The sequence below is a fragment of the Spea bombifrons genome, chromosome 5 (genome assembly GCF_027358695.1).
Source record: "Spea bombifrons isolate aSpeBom1 chromosome 5, aSpeBom1.2.pri, whole genome shotgun sequence".
Classification (NCBI taxonomy): domain Eukaryota; kingdom Metazoa; phylum Chordata; class Amphibia; order Anura; family Pelobatidae; genus Spea; species Spea bombifrons.
In genome coordinates, this window is record NC_071091.1 from 33,270,540 (window position 1) to 33,293,288 (window position 22,749).

Here is a 22,749-nt window from a genome sequence, read left to right on the forward strand (position 1 = left end):
TAGAATGAATCGCAACTGATGGCTGGACCTCCAGGGTAATCTCTTTCATCTCCAGGTGGTTGAATGTGGAATTAAACTTACTCTCTATCCAACTACATTCCCACTCATGGTGCCATGCTGATTTTCATGACCATCACCATGCTCCACCACCTCCTGTTTCCCAAACAGATATTGTGGAGGAGATCTTCAGTGCAGGATTTATAAGGTTGTTCTCTGTAAGCCTCAGTAAGAGTTATCTAATTTTGGGACTCCACTGGGGTTGCAGGGGACATAAAATAGTTATTAGATTTTTGGGATTTCAGGGCCATTTTAGTAAAAGAGGGGCATGTCTGAGATGTCTTGCTAAACCCAAGAAAGGGGTTCTGACTGCAAAGTTCTAAGAAGACTCTTCCCTCAAGAACATTCTGGAAGTAATTCCAGAGGGACTATTCTACATGTAATTAAAATGGTAGAACATCGCTCTTCCTAGTATCATCAGCATAGTGAGCCATTTTTCATATTGTGCATTGTAATGACGTCATGGTGTGTCAGCTAGCGGACATAAGGTAGTTGTTTATGTATATATACCCTTCTCCACTTTGCATCCTTGACAAGATGTCCAATAAGGACTGAAACATATGCTAGGCATATGCGGTACTGGCCAATTTGTAATATTTCATTTATTTTATTGATGACCTCAAATGTATATATTTAGTTTTACAAGGATGAAAATGATAAAAGTATAATTAATACATAACTGTCCATATTTTTTAGATCTTGTAGCAAATGTAAAAAGTACCTGTATGTGTGCTACATAACATACTTTAATAATACCTTAGTAACGAGTTTCTATATAGACAATGATATGGGACTCGAATTTAATTCGTATACACGATATTACTTTTAGAATTATTTGTTTCTATTAAGTAACGAGCTATCAGATGTCACTGTTGGGTGCGCTGGGGCCCTCTAGCGGGTCAACTACAATTCGCAATAGGCAGGAACTGGTACATCTTCTGCAAGAGGCGTGACTTCCTCTGCAGTTTGATTGGCAGACTGCGGGACCATTGTAAGCGCGTATTTTTTTTCTGTGGCTTTTGTGGGCGTAGTTTAGTCGCTGATGGGGCGTGGTTGCTTTTAAGTCCTGTATGGGAGGTTCAGCTACTTTGTGTGGCTTTAGTCGGGAGGCTGCTGTCTGTCCTGTGTGTATGACTGCCCGGTTTCGGTGCGTGAAAACCGGCTTTACTTTGCCGCTGCGTGGAAGTGTACAGGGAAATCCGGTGAGCGAGGAGTATTCGAGGGAGACGACACCGGTTCACGCACTGTGGATACCGACACTGGTGGGTTTTTTTTTTCTGGCATTTTTTTTTTATGCAGCTGAGTTGTATTGGGAGAGGGGCTTCTGGGACATGCAACCCTCCATGTATTCACTATCCACACATTTCCTCCATGTATTCACTATCCACACATTTCCTCCATTCATAGGATTCGGGATCATTTATTACCCTACATTTCAGGCATTGTAGAAAATGAATCCCTCTTTGACCATTAAAGGGTTAAGTGCGTATTTACCCATTCAGTAAGTTCCCCAATGCTGCATCCTTCTAATCCTGTTTCATTTATTAAACTACCAGCGTAATTGGATTTTTACTTTAATTCGTTGCCATGGTTTTCATGCCACGGAGCATTGAATGACATTAGAAAGGGTCTAGGTAAATATTTGTTTGTATATATAGAGAGAGAGAGAGTTTGATGGCAGATGAGGACATTTGGAGTTAGATTGTGACTATCATTTGGTGAAATAAGGACATTAAATATCACTTCTGTGGTGGGACCTGTGCCAAATCATAATTCTGGTATAGGTGCCAAAAGTAGACCTCAAATCTCTGTTTGCCAGGAGCCACCCAAGACCACAAAGCGAGCAGATACGCGTCACTGTCACAAAAGCCCTGTAAATACTCAGATTCGGGCTCAAATTTCAGTAATTGAAACTCTTAAGGCTGACCTTGATTAAATGTTTGGGTTGGGAATACTAAACCGTAATATACACAGGAGGGTAGACGTTCCTATAGAATGTGCCATTAGCAGCGCAGATCCCTCGCGTGTTAGATTGGCACTTAATTCAGCTGACATCTGCATTGGTGTGTATTTACTAAATGGCTGCTGTATTTGTAGGGTGGTGGCAGCTGTCAGGATGATCCCGGAGGAGAATTACGGACTCCTAGACCAACGGTGTCGCACTCCGAGGACTGTTAGAAGGCAGCAGGAAGGTGATGAGAAGGTTCAGGAACGTCCAGGTCTCTTGGGGGAGCCCAACATCCCCATCCAGACCCAGCCTTTCACCAACAAATACCGAATTTCGCCGGGGCATGAGCTGGGCAGGTAAATCTACCACACTGGGTATCCGTCTGCTCAATGTCTGCCGTTAATGCTCTTCCTACTGCTTTCCTTGTTTGCTAAATGATCACTTAAAGGTGCCAAGAAAATCTGTCATTAAGAACAAGAAATTCTGCTTAAAATTGTTAATTGTTTATTTTTAGCACTGATTTACACTTCAAAGTGGCATTATTTTAATTTAACAACACTTCAGCTCTAGCAAACTGGCTATTGAGATTTTACTCTTGTTAAATAATGGTATCTTCTTATTTTTTTAATGATGTCACTTTTCCCGTATTAAATGTAAGCCTTTCTTTTCATATGTATCTTGAAGGTCATTTACATATGAAATGTTTCTTGATGCTTCTGGAACTTCTGTAAATATTGACCGTGTTTGTTGGGCTTCTTGACAAAAGAGTAGCGCGTTGGTTCCATGAGTAGCTTGGCATTGAGTATCCGCCTTTACATGTCCTTGGCTGCTAGAGTTTCAGTTGGCTGTGGCAAATGAAGTGTTAACTAACTGGAAATGCAAAAATGAGAGGCATTCAATTCACAAAAGGTTGTTATCCTGTTGTTCCTGTCTCACACTTTAATAATGACCTCTGGCTGTATGTAATTAACCCTTTATCCAGCAGATCTTACTGACTGCTCACGAATAATAACTAGGTAACGGTGTGTTTATTTCGTAACAAACTCTTTGTTGACTTTACTAGGGGTAAGATGGCGTTTACATGGTTTACAGTGACATGTTGATTTCTTGGCATAAGTGGCACGCCGTCTATATGTGTATATGGTATTTACTGTATAAATAAGGTTGGTCTATCCAGCAGCCTGGCTGCTAGTTATAAGCTTAACGTGTTAGTACAGCCACCCTTAAATCTAAAGCCACTTTGTTTGTTTGTTTTTTGATTGACACATATGAAGAGCCAGTTTCGATTGTGTGTAAGGTAGAATTAGGGCAAATTGTCCCTCTACGCGTGCCGTAGTGGGCTTCATCTTCATCGAATGGGTCATAATCCGCTATTCTGGTGCTCTGGGCTGCTTCTACCAGGAGGTTAATGGATAGAATAAGGGAGAAGTCATTAGAATGCAAAGTATAGGTTAAACTATCAAAGAGGGACAGGAGAGAGTAGGGGCATTTTCTTACACTTAGGCTGTTGTGGCCATGATCCACCTGCGAATGTACATATAATATAATTCTACACCTACATGTTAAGTAAATTAAACTTGTCTGGCGTGTCATAGTATTATTTCATATGAAAATTTAAAAAAGCACTTGTCTAAAAAAAAACCTTTTTAGTTTCAATGGTCTCAATTAACCAAGCAAAATGCAGCAGTTTTAAGGGACTATTTATGGGAAGGTTTAAGGCACTCAATCGTGCCATGATTTATGGATTCAATGTTTCATTTAGTTATAAAAGTGACATATTAAGCAGAGTAGGTGGAACCGCATCTTTAAAAGTCCTGATTTACTGCAATATATTTATCAGTTTAGCATTTGGCTTATAAAAGTAAGGTTTTAGCTGTACTGTTATGTCTCAAGTCCCTCTTTTGTGTTATCTGCTGAAATAATGTCCGTGCCGAGCTGGTTGGTAGATAACATTTCTCCTGCTTGTCAATGGACTTTGTGTTTGGCCCCCTGTTGGGCACGGCTCCCAGACTCATGTTCCCCGTGCAACAAACGACTCTGCTTACTTTGTGAAATTTTGCTAAACACTCCAGATGTGGAATTAGCCTCAGTAAATGGGACGTCTGACAGCACCCTGATCAGCTTTTGTGTTTGGCTTAAATTCTGAAGGGAAAGAGCCTAACCGCTGCTGGTTTTCCAAACTTTTTTTTTTTTTTTTTATAGTGTTTTTATTTACTTTACTCATCTGGCAAGGCCTGTTAAATGTGAGCAAGTTCCAAACCAAAGCTTTAACTTTTTTTATAGTTTTATCCTATTTTTTTATTATTTTATTTTTTTATTAATATTTCTCCCTTTATACATCTTGATGAGAAGTCAAATTTAGATCGGCTTGGAGTGAGAGTCAAGGTCTGAATTCAAAGTATGCGCAATTGCTTAAATTCACATTAATCTTCTTTAGTCATGCAGAAAATGTGCAGACAGGCTCATTATTATATATGTTCGAATATTTATCACCTCCCTGTAAGCAACTTGACAAAGCACATTCCACAGCTTTTACTGCTCAATTTTATAGCGAGCCGGCTGAATGTGGTAAATATCACAGAGATGCAGAGAATTTTTTTTCCGCTTCTCCCATATCCCGTGATCAGCAATCATTTTCCATTAATTTCAGTTGGCTTGTGGTTTGTTGTATGGTACAGAATATGGAGTCCCTTTTGCCAGGAGGCACCACTTTGCCAGCCTGAATGGAGACGCCACCGCATGGGTGGTGCCATTTTAAAGACGTAGTGCCATGGGAAAATGATTTTGGGTGGCTTGGTCCTGCTCACGTACTACACTATGGCAGTGCTGATGTAGTCCTTTCTTGTATTGACCTTTTAAGAGTCAGATTATATTATGTTGTGTAGCACAAGGAAGTATGATAAGGAGTCAGTGTGTTTGTTTAGTAGATCGGGCTATTACATTTTATTTATAGTGCATACGCAGGTTCTGGTTGGTACAGTGAGAGAAGAATACACAATTGATAAGAACTGTTAAATCATACAACATTAACAATTACATGAACAGACTTAAAACATGGTGGCACAGAAGGAGAAGATTGAGATGCTCAATGGCTGCTTGGCTTGACTTGATAGTGGCATTGCTTATGGAGAGTTAATCATTTTATTATGCATTTTATATATCTCCAACAATTCTCTCACCATATAGTGAATGGGATGTGACATTTCAAAGGAGAGACAAACCAATAGTTTCCAAGACCCATCTGACACCATACTGGTGTGGTGGTTAGCATGAAGGATGTTATCAAGCAACATCTTGGTTGGGGAACCGTGTAAACTCAATTGCAGTTACCTCAAAGACTTACGATTCATAATAAGACATATGATTCATAATAAGTGTGTTTCAAAGAAAATTACATGTGTCCCTATCATATGATACACTGTCTTTATCGTGACTATTACACACAAACCAAATGGCTACTTCAGCAACTCTTGTTTCAGTTCTGCTATGTTGCTGGTAGGCGATAGAAAAAAGAAACCACGCAATAGTCGACAAAGAACACATAGTACGGAGGAATAACTGTTTATTTGTGGAACAGAAAGTTAAGATGGCTGCCTCCTTGGTGTACATGGGAGGTGGTTTTCCAATAAATACTTATTTAAATATATTAAAGCATGGATAAGTAAACTAAATAAAAAGATCTGGGAAGGCGACAGTCTTTGCATTTGTGCTTAAATACATGCGTTGGATTCAGGTAACATGGGGCTATCGGTGGCATCTGTATGTGAAACCTGTGGGAAGAGATTAGTCTCATTTTTTTTACAATGACTGTAAAACTATACAGGGCGCTTCCGTTAATGAGAATGCAAGGGTCTGTCTGTCAAACGGGAAATAAACAAGCTGTCAGCCTTCTCTAAACACAGCTGATTTATCCTTTCCCTTTGCCTGGAGTTGTCATTGATAACTCCCGGTCTCAGCAGGAATCTGTGTCTGGGGAAGCAGTCTGATCAATTGCTGCTCATTCAACGGAATGGTTTTCATTATCACGCCAAGCCTTTGATCAGTGTGCTGCGAGGAAGAGATGCTCAGTGTAAAGGATTTAGACGTTCTGATCTAACCCTATCAAACCGCTTTGAAAGAGTCTGTCCGTTTTTTTATTTTAATCTTTTTCTTCTTGTAATCCTTTGAATCAGGAGACCAAGGGATTTAACCGCGTTTGGTGTAGTGGCAGAGGGACCGGTATCTTAATGGGTGATAATGTGGCTTGAAAAAGGTTTTTTTTGGCCAGATAAAATGTGAAAGTCGGGAGGGGGGGAGTTAAATGGATTAACGCTCTGTAGCAATTATCTAAATAGAGAAGACCTAAAGTAAGATAACAATGCTTATCTGCGTTACATGTGTGAGATATTGTGAATTCTAGTTCTATTGGCGTCCCTGCGGGTCTTTGCCCTCCTATATTGGAGGATCCAGGGATGAGCCTGTATTAGAAGTCACATTGATGAGACACTTTCAAACTATGAATTACAGCCTTGTGTAGGATATATTTACCTGCTTTATTACCATCTATATAATCACACGATGGCATGAAGCTTGCCTTGACGTGTCTCTTTTGAAAAACCTTCTTGGGCATTTTAGTTATGTTCCCACATTTACCTGTGGAGTCCGACCTGGACAAATTCCAGGAGATAGCTGGCCCCTAACTCTTTGTGCTGATTTAGATACATCCCTGTTGTGGCTTCTAAATCCTCCATCTCTGGTTTGTCCAATCCTGGGCATACATATTCCCACCCGTTGTTCACAAAGGGGAAAGTGCTTTACTCTCCCATAATCTTGGGTTTAATATTGTATTGTATTCCTATTATCTTGGTTACCATGGAGGAGGCATAAACCGGTATCAAAAAATAGTCATCTGGAAGTGCCTGAATCTACCCCAATATATTAAACTTTACAACGTAGGTAGAAGTCAAGTGATGAGTACTTGTTTTCCTCCACTGTATTTATACTGCATCTCTCACAATATGCTATTTGATATGGTTATTACTTGCAAACACCCTAAAGGTGTTATTGACTTTCAGGATGTACGTCAAGCCAGGCCACCAAAACCAGTTTGCCCAAGTGCTCGAGGCAAACCTTCAAGTTCTGGGTGAAATTTTAAACCTGCTTGACCGATATGGTATCCGTATCGTTATCTGTGAAAGTCTGGCCGCAGGCATTATATGTCCTGTGTAAATGCAGTGTTTGGGACCTTTACGCTGGTGGACATTTTAGTGTTAAATTTGCAGGAACAAAGTTATTGCGTCATTTTTGGAGTCCCATCTTGCTTTATAGATAAACTCCAATATAATATTTTATATAAGTAACCTGGTCATGGCCCCTAGAATTTCAAGGTGGCTATTAATTACATACACTAGTTGTGCCACATGGGGGTTACATTAACAAAAGGATTATTATTTATTTGTGTGTGTATATATAATTTGTCCACACATTTTATATGATGCATCTACCAGTAACTGGTTTTTTGGTTTTGATTCATTGTCCCTTGGAGATAGGTGTGCAAATGTTTCATGCAGCCTGGAGAACCTGATATGCTTGTTCTGCGAGAGCCTGTTCACAGTTTAAAGCTGACTGCCCCCCCCTCTTTGTTTTGTATTTCTCTCCTCCTCTGGGATCTGGTCATTTTAATGAATTATTTTAATGATATCGCAAATGTAATTACAATATCCCACATCCAGTGATTGTATGTTCTGATCCACTAGTACCCATTATGTTTCACTACTTCTGTTGTGATTCAGCTTTGTTGAAAGCTGAATGGCTAAAACATAAGATACATCATAATTTACTAATTTGTGAAACATATATACACGTGTGTGTGTGTGTGTGTGTGTGTGTGTGTGTAAAATATAATATGTGTGTGTGGCTAATCCACCCCTCCCCCCTTTCTGTGTTGGGAACCATGCCTTCCATTGACTCGGGTTCCTAGTGGTCGGGGAGGCACCTGGGAGATCCAGGTTAATGATCCTTTGGTTAACAAAAGAAAGAGTCCTTTTTGCATGGATGGTCAAGACAGCTGCTAAATCGAGACTGTGTTTTGTAGCGTTAATTAACAATAGATTTTTTTTTTTAAAATGTATAATTCTTATCTTGTGGTAACCCTGGTTGCAGAGATGCTGCTTTTGTTACTGTATAGGGCTTGTAGAACTGTTAAGTGGCTTTTGCTGATAATAATGAGAGAAAATAGTTCTGCTGTGCCAAATGGGAAGCACCTTTTACATGTTGTCCTATATGGGCAAAATTAATGTCTTTTCCTGAATAAACTCAGATATGTGGTCAAATATTAAGGTTGATAAACCTAGATGAGAAGCTGTACATACAACACATATCTGATTTGTATTAATAAGAGATTAAAATATGATCAAATACGTATAATATGTAAGAATATTTTTTTAAAAAAAAAAACAAATTTAAATGGTTTGCCGCTAATAATATTGGGTTAAACCCAGAAATGTGTATCGGCCCACAGGCTCTGTATAAATGTCCCGTTCAAACTGATGATTTGACTTTAGTTGTTACGAGTATTAACCTTTTTAATAATTTGAAAGCGGTCATTAACATTCGCAACCCTGTAATTGGTGTATGAATTCTAGTGGGTTTCTTGGTCCGTCCCTAGATAAGATGTTCTAAGCGTGGCCGTGAATAATTAGAGCTGTCAGTCATGCATTCTTCGTATAGCTGCTACCTCATTACATAATATGGAATGCTATTTTTTCTGAAGATGTGTGACAGTTCAAGTATAGAAGGCTATTCATTACAGGCTGCCGCTGGTTAGTCGTGTAATTAAAGGTATACCACCAAACATTGAGCTGCCTCTAAGTCCTCCCGAATATCCGTCAAGATGGTGATTGTTTGTAGAGGTTTCCAGTAGTGTTTTTTTTGTGTGTTTTTTATTTATTATATATTCTGTTTGGGATTTTCCACTGCCCCAGCGAGTAGGGGGAATATTTATATCACTGCTATGAAGTAGACAAAATTGTGAGCTTGTTTGAGCAGGGCTCTCTTGTTTCTGTTAGGTTATACACCACATGCTATGTCCTGTTTACCCGTTGTACATCGCTGTGGATTATGATGGAGCTATATGAAGCAAATAATAATTATACCTGATTGAAATACTTTTCCGTGATGGCTGGGTGTTCAAGAGAATGTTTGTTATATTGCAGTTGGCTTCTGATACAGCGACGGCGAACCTATGACACTCGTGCCACAATAGGGCCGCTAACTGACTGGCCAGCTAATATTTTATAAATCGACTCAAACTTAAGGGAGCGCAGGGTCTGTTCCTCTGCTCCTTAGTGAAGCAGGGCTTAGCACTGGGATGTGATGTCATATTTAAACACTCGGCACTGAAGCCAAGCGCACCACAAAGGAGGACTGAAACACTGGTCCGTAGGAACAGACCTCACCCACCCCCCACAGGTATTAAGAAATAAGAGATAATAAAAAAATAGAGAGAGAAAGATGGAGAATGAAATGATAATGAGAGAGATGAAAGTAGGGAGATATAGTGGGAGGAGCACATGGGTCTCATCTGAGAAGCCACAAAACACCTTGCACCTATCCTGCTTACTCTACGTTTATATACATTTTAGATGATGGGTGCAAGGTGTTTGGTGGCTTCTCAGCTGGAGCCCATGATTTCTGTTTACGGCAACAAGGTTGCAAAGGTGAAATCTCTATCTGTATTTTGCTCTACAACGGTCAATAAAATCATCAGCCACCATCTGTTTACAGCCAAGCATGAAATGAAATCTGACAGCGAAGCAAACTTTGCTTTATTGATCCCTGGAGTAAATAAAAATGGGCATGACTATTTACATGCCACAGGGTTTAATACGCCTCTTTTCATTGTTCTCTTTTTATCGCCAGATTTATTTCAGGAACGTCCTATTCCAAACCACATAAACGTCCCTTTTACGTAAAACCTGTGTTTCACACGTGTATATAATTGAACAGCCCTGAATTCCAGTTTTTTTTTTTAAAGACTCTATGGAGCGGAATTGGCAACCCAGTGTGCTTCCATCCTTTCAAGCATGCAGGGGCTCTGATTGTATTAATCTTTGTTTGTATATCTACTTGCGCAGAAGTAGGTCACCATACAATGCAGCCAGGGCTATTGAAGCCTCGGCTCTTTATGTCAAACCATGACTTCATGCACCGGTTATGCGAAAGACAAAAAGAAGTTTACGTTGTCTGGATCCATTCTTCTCTGCAAATGTTTTCGTTTGTTACAGATGAGGCTAAACTGTTGCCTTTCTTCTTCTAATTGCCAGAACTCTAAATAGAGGGTATCTGTACTATTTTTGCCCTTTTTTCTTTTTTGTATCTATGGCAGATAGCGTGCATTCATTTCTGGTTTTGTTGTAATAGTTTTATATAACCTCCCACCCTTTTATGTATTGTTGCATTGTTTTACTGCACATAATAGTAGGATATGATGCCATTGGTGAGACTGATAGTGTTTAGTGTGTGTGATCAGTATAGATACAGGCATGGTATAAATCCACTCTGGGATATAAACTATCCTGTGATTTCAGGAAGAAGAAAAACAAATGTGTATTTTCCACATTAATGGAACCCCATGAGTAAAAAAGAAAAAAAAAACACTATATAGACCATAGCTTTTGACCTATACACTGTGCTAGCCAATTTGCTAGAAACTGTATATGAGAAGGTGTTTAAAATCTTATACCCCCCCATTATCACTCTACTGCCGTTAAGTGGGCATAGAGATGCAACCTTGGCCAATGGCACGTACCCACAATCCTCTCCAGGCGTTTTTCCACCTCTAATAATTAAACAATACATGTTTCATTTTTCATGCCGTCAAACAATTGCCAGACTGAAACATACATTCAAAAATAAAAATATTTTTTTAGGATTAGCCTGTTCTTTTAACAATGTAATATACTGCCCCTATGTGACACATAAGCTCCTGATGGTTCTCTAGACTTTGAGAGTCTTTGGATCCAAGGTGATTTCTTTTTTTTTCTACCCACAACACTGACACTTGTGGTTAAAGTAGCATTCAGATATGGTTCTGGGTCATGGCTTCATTATTCCTGTTAACTTAGCCTAGCAATCTTTCTCCTGGACCTGGAGCCATACTTATCAAGGGAGAACTGGAACACTTGGCTTGCAAGATGGTTTCTGTTGCCAACTTAGCATCAAATGATATAATGCAAGGAGAGTTTGCTGTATGTTAAAGTAGTCTCCTACTTAATCAACTGCTTTATGTGACATTTTGTGAGAGTTTTGTTGCCAGTACTGCCATCAATTTGCGTCTCGCACGCCCAAATGCCCCAAGGCACCCCACCAAGTTAATGATGCCTACTTTGTACCTCCCTCATAGTCTTGCCTGTAAACCAGACATTTTACATGTAAGATTGAGCATTAAATGTTAATACATTTCCCATCCTTGAATGTTAATGTTTGTTGAATGCCAGTAGCATCTGTGTTGGGCTAACATCATCTTATGAAACCTAAATGTTTTTTGTTTAGGGGAAAGTTTGCCGTTGTCAGAAAATGCGTGGAAAAAGAAACGGATAAGGAGTATGCAGCAAAGATCATGAGAAAAAGACGGAAAGGCGAAGACTGCCGAATGGAAATCCTTCACGAGATTGCGGTTTTGGAGCTGGCCAAGGAAAGCCCGTGGGTCATCAAACTGCATGAAGTCTATGAAACTGCTTCTGAAATGATTCTGGTGTTGGAATTGTAAGTTCATACTGTTTTGTTTTTTTTTTTTTGGAGGGGAGGGGTTGTTTTAGTTTTCCTCATTTGACTAATCTGTTCTAGGCTGCTTTCTTTCCGATAAACATATTTTAAATTCGATCTGCAATATTTAAAGAGTCAGACCAGGACAATGTAGCAGTGTGACTTTGTTGCAATGCTGCCACCAGTAGTGATAATTTGGTGTGACGCTATAGCCATTTTATTTACAAAGCATCAGGTGATTCAGTAACATTGCTGGTTGTGTCCATGCTTGGTTGCTGCTTATTGACTTCGCCAGCTGCACACAGAACCTGTTCAGAGCTGTTGAATATATTCAGAAGCATGCATATGAAGATGGAGAGAACTTAAACATGCTTCCAGTGCATTTCCCATTCAACATCGGAGTGGCCCTTCATTTGGCATGTTTCTAGTAGATGGACAGATGTTGTTGTTGCTGATTGGCTGCTTCAGAAAGCACTTTTTTTTTAAGTAGGGGGTCTGGAGATGATTTTCAGTTGGCGTTGACTGTTGCTTGGCGGGATTGTATAGAATGCTGTTGGGGGCACCACATATATTTGAAGGGGCCTCTCTGATATCATATGCATTAAACTACTTATGATGGCTGGAGTGTCCCTTTAAGACATCTCATCTCTATACCTGTCGAATCCTGCTTAGTAAATGCTATATGCAGGTGCGCATCCTTTCCGTGCAAGTATTATTTGTTCGGTAATCCCTGCTTTATAATTGTGTTTTCTCGCCACACTTGCCGTCAAAGAATTAACAAGTTAAAGATTAGCACATTCTCGGTGCTGCTGTATCTGAGCAGGCAAATGCTGCATACAATACAGGGCCTTTTGTTGACTATGGCAACCACATTCCATTGCCGTTCAGCTTGTGTGTCACCTGAAAATGTGCCGTTTTCATAGATCTTCTCAGCAGGTGTTCATCTGCCCACAATTTGTTTAGCAAAAGGTGCTTTAAATAGCATTGTATGCTAGGAATCTATACGTGAATGCACTCTATTTAAAACCTTGACTTATAATGGTATAGATTTTAAGGAGGGGGGTTACAGAGTGTCTTCATGGACCTGATTGCTTTCTTGGTTAGAGCTAAAGAGCACACTCTCTTTGGAAACAAACATTTCAGTCACTACCATCACTGAGATATTGTGTTGTTTTGCAGTTCTTCTTTTATCTTACGGTAATTACATTTATTTATAGAGCACAGACAGATTTTCGTAGCGCTATTACAATTTTGTCAAGCTTATAACAATAAAATCATATTGGTGCGGAATGCTCAAAAGCCTAGAGCTGTGTGATAGATTATGTATTTCACAGTGACACTCCATTCTGGGTAGTTCCTGCTGTTCACGGTTATTCTCTTCTAAGCGATAACTACCATGCTTCTAGTCTCTTATCCCTATGGCTTCTTGTTGTCTTATGTTTGTGGAATAACAACATACTTTCAAGGCCGGGCCACGAGAGACGAGGGGGATTACCAGAAAAAGCTATCCCGGAGGCATCCCAACAATTTCCTGTCATGTTGATAAACTGGCATGGCTTGGGTCTAATTAGGCTTTTAATATGTCTTCTGAGATGCAGATTTCCCAGTGGGAAATCTCATATTAATACTGCTTGCTTTACCAGCCAACGATCACTGGAATTGTAATCCAAATATCGTCAAACTTCCTCTTAAGAACCGAGAAAGCAAACTGGGTCTGTGTTCCAAAATTCACTTACTCTAGTCCAAATTCTGAAAAGTAGTCCTGTAACTACCAACGAATGTGGTATTTTAACTGCTCTTAAAACTGTGCCTCCAGATCTGAGAAGGGACCGTTGCTGTATGGATTCAAATAAAATATACAGTATATCTTAATAAATAAAAATGTTGCCTAATATGTGTCCCCCTTATTTGCTGTAGTTTGCCGTTAGTGTCTGCCCCCCGTACTAATGTGATAATAAAACAAGAAAAACCACCTCCACGTGAATAAACTTAAAGAAGTATATATATAAATACCCTTACAAGTTCCGCAGCTCCCAAAAACAACACTCCTCACAAGTGTACCACAACGATACATCAACAGGATGCCCGCATCTGCATTGCAGACCCCATGAAGCAAAGTTCCTTTCTGATGAACCCCGTACTAATGTGATCAGAGAAAAGAGGATGCATTGTGGAATAATTTGTGCTTTGGCTTTCTGCCTAGTTTTCACCCACCAAACAAATAGTGGAACAAAACCACTTTCTGCATCGCTGTGTCCTCAGAGCTTCACACGCCATCCTCCTGTCGCTGCTGATGCCCTGGTTCACATATATTGCGTTCCTTCTCGGTTTCCAAACCCTACGTCCCAGAAAAGGATCTGTTTTTGGTTTATTATAATACGTGTGTGCTCTTAGACATTTGTATAAAGGAATGTCATGGGAAATAAATGCAGTTATCTGATATTCTTTCAGAACGTGATCCTACTATGTTTGCTGGCCTTTTGGTTCCTCACCATATTTTCCCACTATAGAGATAAGGGTAAAGGCCAAAGCACTGTATAACCCTTTGGTTTTGAAGAATCCATCATCCAGTTCTATTCCCCCTCAAAATTTGTTAGCATTTTTCCACGCATAGTTGTCCTTTTGCTTTGCTTCCCAGGCTAAAGATAGCCTACGTTGAAATATATATTGTATTTCTGTAAATATGAGGAAATGGTTCACATTTCCTGTTCTCATAGTTCTCTGTTAACATTTTGCATTATGTGAACAGTAATGTTTGCTTAAATACACAAAAGGCGATATTACCCCGTTTTCAATATCGTAAGCGGGCCATTAAAAGAAGATTTTTGAATAATCTTTTGTTACAGAAATATAGCCTGGTCCAAGGTTTGCTACAAGGTAGGATTCCTTGGCCTAAGTAAAGCCCACCTGACAGCAACTGAAATTTTACACAATTTTATTAGTGTCCCACCACACCAAAAAGTAGAGTGAATCTTGATTTGCTTGTGAGGTGTGAAAATACATTTGCCAAAAGTTAAAATAAATAAATCCAACTCATTTTAGTTGTCATTGACTTCTGAAGAACATATTGACAGCTTGTACGTTATCTGAGCATCTTTATGACAACAATATTACCGCTTTAGTAGGAGGCTATGCAGTATATAAAAACATTTGCTTAAATGGGAAAATTTATTCAGTCCACTTATTCAACCATGTTTTTCTCTCACAATTCTCATTTGATACACATGCAATTTTATGCCAAGACCACCCAACCAGGTGCTATGATTAGATATATAGAGGAACTTTAGTTATTGTCTTATGTTGGTAGGTCACAAAAAATGGTTTGTTTGTATTTCACAAGTACTAGCCTACCCATCCTCCTCCTGTTTGAAGAGCTTCTTCTCCCAACCTGGAAGCCTCTTGGAGATGGGAACACATCACCTGATTGCCTTACCTGTGGCACAGGTGTGATGTAGTAACACAATTTCGTACGCCACACTTAGCATCGTAGTTTCTTATACAAGACCCCTATCCATAGTCTGATATATACAGCACTTGTGATATCCACTTAGTATAATACTACCTCTTAGTGCCGAAGTCTGGCTAGAAATGGCAACTCAAATGCGGTAAACTAGAGATGCTGCAAGGAGGACTTTGTCATACTTTAGAAATGTAATTTCAGATCATTTTTATTTAAAAAGTAATTGTCGGTTAGCCTCACCGATTCATTTCATTCATCTAAATGAGGGCTCAAATAAGTTCCTGATAATTTCCCCATTAGTGGCAGAATTGAGGACTAACGCTTCTAGCCCTCCATCAACAGTGACCTAAAAAAAAAAGTCCTGCAATGAAATAATGTCCATTTTGCAGTTTGGTATTCTGAAACCTAAATCCAGACTTCAGCAGGAATGTAGATAAAGCCATAACTTTTCTGGTAAAACACTTAAACCCGTTATTAGACAACAGAGCCTTTTAATGTCCAGCAGATGCACAAGGCTTTGTGTCGTTTGCCATTTGTTCAAGAGCATTAGGGAGCTGATTAAAAGCACCGTGCTGTCTTCTCCATGTGACAAGCTTTTTGGCTCTCATTTGCCTCGAGGGATTGTATGCCGCTTTCCCTCCAGAAGGATCAAAGCTGATTGATCATAACAGTGGTTCATTCTTAATGCTTTTATCAAACGTTAACGATCTCAGAGAGGCCCCAAAAAATGGGGAGTGAGGTAACACTTATTGTTAGTCCTCATTTATATTACGTTTATTAGACCCACACTCCGAGGACTTATTCACATAACCGGGAGATACGAGGAAAGTCGTATGAGGGGAAACCGCATATCGAATTAGATCATGATCGAATTAGAGATCATGACTGGCCTGTCCCAGGGAGTTTTCACTCCTGCGTAATACACAGTTACATTTGTGAGGTGAGTTTTAAGTATCTCCACGTTAACCGTGGCTTTGCCCTTCTCCGCTATTCTTAATGCATAGACCGTTTGGAGGGTTTAATTCCTCCTCGGTTCATAAGCTCCACAGAAATGCACACGGTCTGATAAGACACCTGGCCATTTGCCAGTCTACTAACATATTAATCCCCAAAGTATGGATGCTAAAATTAAAAATAAAGCTTTCAGCATAACATTTTGAAAAATGTAGGGACACCACCCCTTATTTGCCATTTTAAATGTTCGTTTTAGTGTCTTTATTGGGGGGTATCTTTGCCAAATGCCAACAAAAATTAGTATTCAGATATTTGCTCTATGGCTGCTGAGTCTTCAGCTGATCCGTAAATTCTATTGTAATTCATTTTATACGTATTAACTACGCCAACTACAGAGCCTCATTGAGTCCCAGATAAAAGGAGCCAAATGATGATGTAACCTGTTACACAAGCTACATTGCTCTAGGCTTCCTTCATTGTAAAAATGTAAATGTTCCTTCTCTGTAGAATTTATCCTTGAGGGTTTCACGTCGGAGGGTGGTGTGTTTCTGGGCTGTTTGCTCTTTTGTTGGCTGACACTACTCATGTATCAATGGAACTTAATAACAATTATAGATCATTTTGAAAGTTCACAGTTTTACTCGGCCATTTTGCAATATTTGTCATGCTTTGCTATTTGAATGAAGGTACAATTTTTTTTACAGATATATAGATATGAATTTGTGTGTTTATGTGTAACAATTTATTATGTATAACATAAAAAGCGACCTTCGGCTTTCACGACACCCTTTTGTACATCACAAAGCAAAAACTGCTTGCCTAAAGGATGCCGATTTTGTTCTGAAGATTGCTGCAACCTTATCAACTTGTGTGATGTAATTAGACAAATGAGATCTTGACTTACATTGTTATTGTATCTAAACAATGTTGTTGCTCTATTATGTGACAGCATTTTTTAAATAAAATGTTTTTGGGAAAAAAAGGCACTTAATAGGTTCGGTCACTTCTGTTTTTGCACAGTGCTGCCGGTGGGGAGATCTTCAACCAGTGTGTGGCTGAAAGGGAAGAGGCCTTCAAAGAGAAGGATGTCCAGAGGCTTATGAGGCAGATCTTAAAAGGAGTTTCCTTTTTACATCGGCACAATGTCGTACATCTTGACCTAAAGGTAAGCCTCTTCTCTGCCGTTGGTTGCATTTTTTGTTTTGACGATGGGGCGATGATTATAGTAGACATGGTATGAAATTAACTATACAAAGGATTTGATAGCTTCGCTTAGAAAACCTACAGCATGCCAATGCATTTTTACCCATCTTCAAGAAAACTGGTAGGCAAGCATAAATGAACAGTATGTTATCTGATTGGTAGAATATGTAAACTTTTCTTTTGGTGGAGCGGACAGACCCAGCCTACTTAAAGAGGGATAAGTGGGAAAAGTGCTTCTCTAATTGATCCAGCCATTGCTGATCTGTCGTTGTAGCGAGACAGACAGCTGCTGATCAAACAAATCCCTGTCTGATTGTTTAACCTGCAGCTGTGATGCGTCAGCACAGAATGCATTTAGAACGGTGTTCTGGTCTAAATTGCTTCTCGGAGAACATTAGCCAAATCATAGTACCAGCTAATCCAAACACTTAAGCGTACATTTAGGATTTAAAGTACTGAAGGCACTTCTAGTGTGTGGGGTTATCACTCCAGGGTGTGTGTCTCTGAAGGATGGTGAGGTAGCTCAGCACGTGCATGGACTCTTGCTCTGCTCTCTTCTCGTTCTTGCTCTGCTCTCTTCTCGTTCTTGCTCACACACCACTGTCGTATGCAGGGTTTATTATATTTTTTGTTTGTGTAAATTCTGTATCATGCTATCAAATGTCCCAGCTCACTGGCTTACAGTCATTGGAAGTCAACAACACTTAGATGGAATTCATCCAAAACTGTATTATCATAACATTATTTAATAATATACCTCTAGAACTATGAAGCTTTCCAACAAACCTACGTTTTAGTGAATGTCCAGTAACGGTTTCAAGATGCTGTCTTCCCTGTCTGTTTTAAATGGACCAATATCAGTGAGGATCTCCTTAAGAAGTCACTTAACTGATTAAAGTTTGCAGTGTGCAGGGCGCGCTCATCTCTTGTTGCAACCCATACAAAATAGTATTATGCACGTTAACTGTTTGTCAAATTACTGATGTGTAACAAGAGCAAGATGGTGTTTTATATAGCTTTATTTAAAACCATGTTTAGAAGTGTAAATGCTTAAAATTGTAATATTTTCCTACAGCCTCAAAACATTCTGCTGACAAGCAGCTGTCCACTGGGTGACATAAAGATCGTTGACTTTGGCCTCTCCAGAGTAGTGAATAATAACAAGGAATTGAGAGAAATTATGGGAACCCCAGAATATGTGGGTGAGTATCTTTTTTTCTTTTTACAGCTCTTAAAAGTGAATAATTTCTGTAATCTGCCACAATCAGCTCATTATGTTTATACACATATGCCTGGGCCCTATGGGAACTTAACACTGATAGGTCATGTTAACACTTTTAATAGTAGTTTAACATAACACAAATTGATTAAAAAGTATTTAACACTACCTGTCTCAGGTGCTTAGAATGGTATTAACTATTTTTGTTTCCATGGCATTTAATTTATCTTTTATCTTTCTTTTACACAGCTCCTGAAATTCTTAGTTATGAGCCAATCTGTACCGCAACAGACATGTGGTAAGTCAATTTTAACATCTGGTACTTTTTTTTTTTTTTTTTTTTTTTTTTTACTAATCCATAGCCCTACACCTTTCAGAAAAAATAGTAATGAAGCACAGACTATTTCTTTGTAATAAGAAGTTGATGCATTTTATTGGGCCAACATACAATAAAATGTAAAGCTTCATAAGCTTTCAGGACCTTGAAGGTCTCTTCTTCAGATGGAATTTATATATAAATATATATAATATATACACTGATCCTTTACTATACTATATAACTAATATACACACTACAATGAGTCTTTATTTCATGTATTTTTCAGGAGTATTGGTGTCTTGGCTTATGTAATGCTCACGGGGACCTCCCCCTTCTTAGGAGATGATAAGCAACAGACGTTCCTAAATATTTCTCAGCTCAACATCAGTTACATGGATGGTGAATTTGATGGAATATCAGAGACTGCAATTGATTTCATCAAATCTCTTCTTGTCCGTGAGCCTGAGTAAGTGTCTGTCATTAGGACCTTTACTTTATATGGCCCTTTTTATAGGACACGTAACTTCACTTGGCCATTGCATTTACAGTGAATTTAAATGAGCACAGTGGCAGCTCCTCTCAGAACTAGGATTTTTTTTTAATAATACTTGTATATTTGTTTCTTTATTAAGTGTAATTTGTGTAGAGATATTTGGTTTAAAAGTATGTGGACAAGTTTTATATCGGTGGCAAAGCTGACTTTTAGTATATATCCTGTCTTGAAGTTCTCTCCCTTCTCCTCACCTCACCTTTATAAGAAATAACCAACTATTGACAACTTAATGGAAACCTATTACTTTGATTAGTCTTCTAACTATGATTTTCTTTTGTGCCAGAGGTCGATCCACAGCAGATGACTGTCTTCAACATCCATGGTTAGCCCAAGGTGACCTTCCAGATCCATATGCCAGTGCCATGAATACAGTACCAGAAAACAAGCCACAAAACATCCCACCTGAACAACAACAAGAGGAGGAGGAGGAAGAGGAGGAGGAACAAATTCTAACAGAAACCCCTTCAGAAATCTGCCCTATCCAGCCAGAGATAGAAGGACAGACTGTGACAGAGGAGCTCATAGTTATGGCCTCCTACACATTAGGACAGTGTAGACAAACTGAAATGGAGAAACAGACTGAAACTAAGGCCATCACCAAACGCTTTAAGTTTGAGGAGCCTATATTGCAAGAGCTACCTGGAGAATGTATCTACTAAACTTGGGCACTTAAAATGTGGTGGCTAGGTTGGCGGTTTGAAGGTTTTGTTTTTTTCACTTCTTTTATGGAGTCGTTGAGTCTCGTGATAAAGCAGGAGTGACATTTAGTAATCCTTGATAAAAGCAAGCAACTAAATGACTTGGCAGTATGAATGCAATGCAGGCATGCCATGTTAATCTCCCTGCAGAGCTAGATCTGTGTGTACTTTAACCTTGGATGTCTCTTGTTTGTTTTGGTAAGGTGCCTGACCACCATCATACTATGGCCAAGCATTTGTGGGTTATTGGAGATGACTCCTGAGAAGGAGACTTTCAAATATTTAAACTGACATTTCCATTACCAGAAGCAGCATTCAATAATATTGAATTTTCATATGCAAGGGAAATGGGTATGGTTTAAAGAGACTGAATAAAGTGTTTCAAGTGTATGTTTGTGCCAATCCACAGGACTTCAGTGACAAAGGGCCCTGTAATCCTCAGTCTTGTTAAAAGAACACACAGCTGCAATCATGGCGTTTTAATGTGGTCAGTGGCAATTGGTAAACAGAAGCTGAAAAACAAATGTGCAGGGCTCCACCATGCGTCTACATTCACTGGTCTATCTTTTATAAAGAATTGCACCTAAAATGCCTGTTTAGAACGTGCCAAAAAAGTGGCCAGTGACCATTGAATTCTCCATTATTAAATGCATGGTTGTTGATTTTCAAACATGGTGCAGCGGTCTACTCAGATTTCCTTCAATTCTAAATAGACTGAATATTCTTTTAGACCTTGAAGTACACTGTATTTCCAACAGCTTAGGTGGGGTTCAGTTGTACAAGTAGTTTTTTGGGTGTTCAGCTTTTGAGATCTTGAATCGAGCAACATGCGGTTATGTTCCTTTCTGTTCTTGGAAACCCAAACAGGGTGTGCTAGTTCTAATTTCACTTTGTCTTAAAATGTGCGTGTACCACAAAATAATAGTACTGAGCAGCCAGTTTGAAACTGCATGAAAAATAAAAACAATTGCACTACCCTGGCTTAACTCATAAGAATTGACCAGCCTGGGATTTGTTGACGGGTTTCAAAACATCTGTGTTAGAGCTACGTGGAACCCACAAGCAGAATTGCACAATTAGTAACACATTCTGTTACTGAAGCTTGGACATTGTTATTCCTTGCATAATACAGTTCGATAAAGTGCCTTTAACAAAGGGTGACCAAATTGACCCTACAGGCAAGGATATTGATTAACTATATTACAAGCTCTGACATATGTGGGCAGAGTTAAAGTGGGCTTTTCAAGTGGCACTCTTTAGGAGGAACCAATGCAGGTGACTTGGTGATTCATATGTAATTGTGGAAGCGACAAAAAAATATTTTATATCGGCCATGTACAGGCTGGTGACCATGACTAACATCTCCTGCTTTGTATCGTTACTACAAATGCATAGTCGAATTGCTAGGTCTGAAAATATAAAATGAGCAGAGTTGAAAAGGGGTTCAAAATACTCGTATGGCATCTTTGCAATGCCAAGCTTATGTCTGAAAACGGATTCTGGTGCATAGTTCATGTGTGCATGTGAATAACTTTATACACAACCTCCAATAGTTTCTAGTATAGTATTCTTATGCGCACATCCATATGTATAAATTCAGCCAACAGATGCTTACAATCGTAAATCTCATGGACAGCTCAAGACTGAGCATGATTCTGCATCTTGAAGCCATTATCACTATTGGGGGACTTTTTGGTTTTTCTCCAAATTAAATTTATTTTAATACTTTTTTGATAGTGCTTCAAGACAGCTAGTTCATACTTGAATTGTTAGATGTTTAATAGTAATGAAATAATTTTATGTATGTTTTATTTATTTTTTTTCTTTTTACTGGTAATTGGTATGAGATGCAGTCTAAGGAGAATCATACTAATTATAATACCTTTTAGCTTACTATGGCTTACAATACATGGTCCATAATGGCTGATAAAAACTGAGCATTCTATACTTGTATCTCACAGGAATTTATGGACCTTTAATTTTTTTTTTAGATGTAAACCCCATGTATTCAGACAGGATCCAGCCTTATATATACATTTTGCACATCATTACTTTGCAGACAGTCCTTAGCACCCAGAGGTTTACAGGGTAAAAAAAAATCAAAATCTTGATAGACTAGGCTCTTTATTTGCTTTAAAAAAAAATTCTTTCACTAGAATGTTTGCCTTTTCAATGAACTTTTATTATGAACTTTTTTTTCTATTTATCTCCACTTTTTTTTTTTCCTTTAATTGCTCCTGTTTCTTTTCTAGATGTAAGTTTGTCACACTGCAGTATCTCTCATATACAGGGTGTGGATTGTCATTCCACAATGGTATAGTACGGGGAATTTTCTGACCCCATATCTGCCGTTCCATTTTACATAAAGCATTACCACATAGCAATTACTCCCTTGTTTTGATTAAAAGTCAATAACTGTTTTCCGTTGGTCCCTATTTGATTTCCCGTCTTTTTATTTTACCTTTTCTTACCTTTTTTCTGGATTTTCTAGACCATTCTACAATAGTGAGATGAACCCTGAAGCTGGATTCATTATTCACAAGCTAACTACTATCCCATATCTATTGCTCTGAGACTTTTTTACCTTGACAAAT

At 38.9% G+C, this 22,749-nt stretch overlaps 1 protein-coding gene across 2 annotated transcripts; it reads left to right on the plus strand.

Moving 5' to 3' along the window:
• The first annotated feature begins 1,133 nt into the window (after positions 1–1,133).
• STK17A (serine/threonine kinase 17a) lies at positions 1,134–21,122 on the plus strand. Of its 2 annotated transcripts, none has more exons than XM_053467082.1 (8): positions 1,134–1,319; positions 2,155–2,361; positions 11,537–11,749; positions 17,184–17,328; positions 18,442–18,568; positions 18,835–18,883; positions 19,191–19,370; positions 19,741–21,122. In XM_053467082.1, the coding sequence occupies exons 2-8, from the start codon at positions 2,174–2,176 to the stop codon at positions 20,114–20,116; spliced, it is 1,278 nt and encodes a 425-aa protein (XP_053323057.1). In that variant the 5' UTR covers positions 1,134–1,319; positions 2,155–2,173; the 3' UTR covers positions 20,117–21,122. The 2 variants fall into 2 exon arrangements, with proteins under 2 accessions (XP_053323057.1, XP_053323058.1); XM_053467083.1 differs by having other exon boundaries at positions 1,135–1,259.
• The last annotated feature ends 1,627 nt before the right edge of the window (positions 21,123–22,749 follow it).